Genomic DNA, 3876 nt, shown 5'->3' on the forward strand with positions numbered 1-3876 from the left:
CCAAAAAAGTAATTATTTTTAAAAAAATATTATCAACTTTAAAATTTTATTTTTTCACCCCCTACCCGCCAGCCTCCCTACAAGCCCCCTTCCCCCCAAAAAAAATAATTTTTGTAAAGAAATATTTTCAATTACAAAAATTATTTTCTACTATAGTAAAAATAAAATATATTTTTTAAAATATTTTTCATCCATTAATCAAACGCTAAAAATTATTTCCTAAAAATATTTTCTACTCACCAATCAAACATAAAAAAATAAATCATAAATCTACTTATTTTCCAGAAAAATATTTTTCATGGAAAATATTTTCCTTCATGCCAAGCACACCCGAAGAGTTCACCATTTTATTACACATTTTCCATAGAAATTGTGTAATAAACGCTCCTACTTGTTAATTTGTTACAAGTAGTTGTGCTATAGCATTATGCTCATACATAATCTACATTTTTTCTTTTAACTTTATTTTGTGTGTTTTTGTAGATCAATATTTTTTTTAAAATAAAAAATATATCAAAATAATTTTGACTATTGATATTAATATCGAAATTTTGTTCACTACATTTAATTTTGACCTTTATTCCTCTTTAAGTACACTTTTTATCTTAAAAAATTTACGTTATTTTAAAAAAAAATTACAGTTAATCATATAATGTATATATAACAATTTGTTCTTTAAATATACCTTTATTAATTAGTGTAATACACACGTCTAAAATAGGAAACTTACATAAATATACTACAATAAAAAAATATTTACCATTTATAACAATAATAAATTTTTTTTACTTGATCAGTTTTAATTAATTTATAATACAATTTTAATGCATAATTACAAAAAACAATTTATTGTTCACATATAATACAAGTTTTAATGATGGATAATACATTTTTCACACATTTTAATACATTTATAATACAATGTGTTAAATTTTTACCAAACAAAAATAACATATTTCAAAAAACAATTATAATTCATATATATTGCATACATAATTCACCTTTAATTCAAAATGCAGATTTTACATAATGTTGTATAAATGGTGATAAAAAAAATATCGCTAAAATCAATAATTATTTATTAAAATGTATCAATTTATGTAATTTTTCCTCCAAAATACATACACTTAATAGTTAAATATTTTAACATGATAATAGAGCAAATTAGATGTCAAAGGCTCAAATCTCATTTCCATAAAGTATTCCAAGAAATTTGGCCAATGAAAAAAAACTAAGCCGAACACTTAAAGGGGGGCAACTGTTGATTAATAATACTTTTTTCTAACCGCTTAAACTTTTGAATGAAATAATCACAGTACACTTCAAATAATTTGAACTTGTAAATTTTCGTATGTATATCATTTCTCCTGCTTTCAGAATTTTCTTTTATATATGTGTGTGAACAAAGTATATTGATCCAGTAGAGTAATTAACTAGTCATTGTTTAATCTCCCCCACTTTCTTTCAACTTGGAATTTGGACCATGTTGTAGCATAGTACCTGCCCCAAACTATTATAAGTTGCGCTAGATAAATACTTAGGTTCTTTTATTTCTTCCTCCTTTTCATTTTATATGAAAATTTTCAATAGGAAGGAATTTTTGAAATGCCTTGACATTTTCTACAAAAAGGATAAAATAAGAAAATATACCTTTTATTTTTTAACAAACTTAAAAGAAAAAAACAATATAATATTAAGGATATATATGTTTCGTATGAAGCAAAATCAATTAAATTGGATGTTGGTGACAATGTTTATTAATGAGAGTTGGGAGAGAATTGCATGCTCCAACAATATTATATACTCTAATGTTGAAGAAAAGAAAATTTTTCCCCTTATGCCTTATTTTAAATGTGCAATATTTTTGAATTTTGATAGTCCTTCTCAACATGTTAGATTTTTCATATTCTTATGTTATCGACCCAATATTTTGTCAACATAATTATTGCGCTGATGGGTGACACATTAAGCTAGCGCGTGGACCATTGGCAGTTGAAGTTTTTCATTATATATCAAGATGGTATAAGTTGTGCTATAAATTAGCTATTGCATGTTAGATTTGTGAAGTGTAACTGAAATTGAATAATTTTAGTTGTAGTAGGAGAAGAAATCCAAATGACGTTAATGCAAATGGTTCCATTGTTGATGAAAAAAGAGAATAATAATGAGGACTATGAACCAAAAGTGGTTTCATTCGGGCCTTATCACCACGAAAAGGAGAATCTCAAGTTGGTTGAGGATTTCAAGCCCACTGCAGTTCAAATGTTTGTTGGATCAGACATGAATGAAGTTGTTTTCATCTCTGCAATTTCAGGGGAAATTGAGAATGCTAAAAGTTGTTATCCAAGAGAAGTCACACGTAGGTACACAGATATACAATTTGCTCAAATGATGTTTAGAGATGCATGTGTCATTCTAAATTATTTCGGACCAGATAATGATGTTGAGCATTCATGGAAAAAGGCGGAGACAATTAATCATCATCTTGGTATTGCTGTTTATAGAAGCATTAGACGTGACATGTATTTGCTTGAAAATCAAATACCTTTTCGGATTCTCGAGATCTTGGTTGCTTTGAGATACCCTAATACTCCTAAAGGTTCATTTGTAACGAATATGGAACAGCATTCCTTTAAAATGTTCTTCAATGACAAGAAAGGAAAAATTGAACATGCTGAACCTAACGATGGTCTAGGGAAGAATCCTGCTCACCTTCTTGAAATTTTCCGAAGAGTAATTGTGACAGGTCCAACTCATGATCCTATTTTCAGGGATAATGATGGTTGTTGCAATGTTAATGACATGCTATCCAACCTCGAAAAAGGTGTTGGTAAATGCTGCAACGATGATGAAAAAAATGAAGATATGCATGGGCTGTATGTGTTCCGTTCAATTACGGATTTGAAATCAAAGGGGATAAATTCAAAGGCTAGTGGGATTAAATCTCTCAAAGGTGTAAGGTTTAGTCCAACTAGATTCTGTCGATCTGCTGAACTGAAGCTCCCGTTTATGTACGTTGATATGTACACTAGAGTGTTTTTCAACAACATGATCGCGTATGAGTTCTCTCCCAATTCTCATATTATCGATAAGTCAGTGACTGGTTACATCAGTTTTATGAAACTACTTGTGGTTACAAAAGAAGATGTGAAGGAGATGAGAGAGAACAAAATATTAATCAACAGCTTAGGGAGTGATGATGATGTGGTGCAAGTCTACAAAGATTTAAATACTTTTGAGGCAGAGGATAGTTCTAATTTCTGGAAAGTCAAACAGAGTATCGAAAAACACTATCACAGCAAAATAAGGACTTGGATGGCTGAGTTTAGAACCACATATTTTAACAATCCATGGACCATAATTGCCTTGCTTGCTTCTCTTTTCCTCCTCTGCTTAGATATTGTCCAGACCTACTATGCAATACATCCCGCTCCTAACAACCCTGGTGATGCTTAATTCATCTTCTTCACTAGGAGGTTTTTTATTTTTTATATATGTGTCATGTTGTTTGAATTAATTATATATGCCTTTCATGTAGTCCCCTCTATGTATTATAATTGTATGCTTGTAGTACAAAATCTCGTTTATTCCGTAAAAAAAAATAATGAGGAGTTTGAGAATAATAAGGGAGATTGAATATTACTTTCTTCAAGCATCTTTTAGATTTCAACATTCGGACAACATCTTTAATCCAAACTTTTCTATATGCTTCCGTTGTCAATTTGTATCTCGAACCTAAGTGGGACCATGATGGTGCCTACCATAAATCTGCAGTAGGCAAGCCAACATCCAGAACGAAAACTATAAATCAAAACTAGAATTGAAAGCAAAATAGACATATATAGAACTGGGCACATAGCATGGATATATGTATAT

The 3876-nt window shown here is 29.7% G+C and overlaps 1 protein-coding gene across 2 annotated transcripts in view; it reads left to right on the plus strand.

Moving 5' to 3' along the window:
- The window catches only part of LOC107012841 (UPF0481 protein At3g47200-like), a 6373-nt gene extending 2731 nt beyond the window's left edge, over positions 1-3642 (plus strand). Inside the window, exon 2 of one of the 2 annotated variants that reach the window (XM_015212784.2) lies at positions 2093-3642. In XM_015212784.2, coding sequence (XP_015068270.1) covers positions 2116-3456 — 1341 coding nt within the window. In that variant the 5' untranslated portion in view covers positions 2093-2115 and the 3' untranslated portion in view covers positions 3457-3642. The remainder of the gene's footprint in view (positions 1-2092) is intronic. The other variant, XM_027915281.1, reaches the window with a different exon arrangement.
- Positions 3643-3876: the final 234 nt, after the last annotated feature.

Source organism: Solanum pennellii, chromosome 3 (genome assembly GCF_001406875.1).
Source record: "Solanum pennellii chromosome 3, SPENNV200".
Lineage (NCBI taxonomy): Eukaryota > Viridiplantae > Streptophyta > Magnoliopsida > Solanales > Solanaceae > Solanum > Solanum pennellii.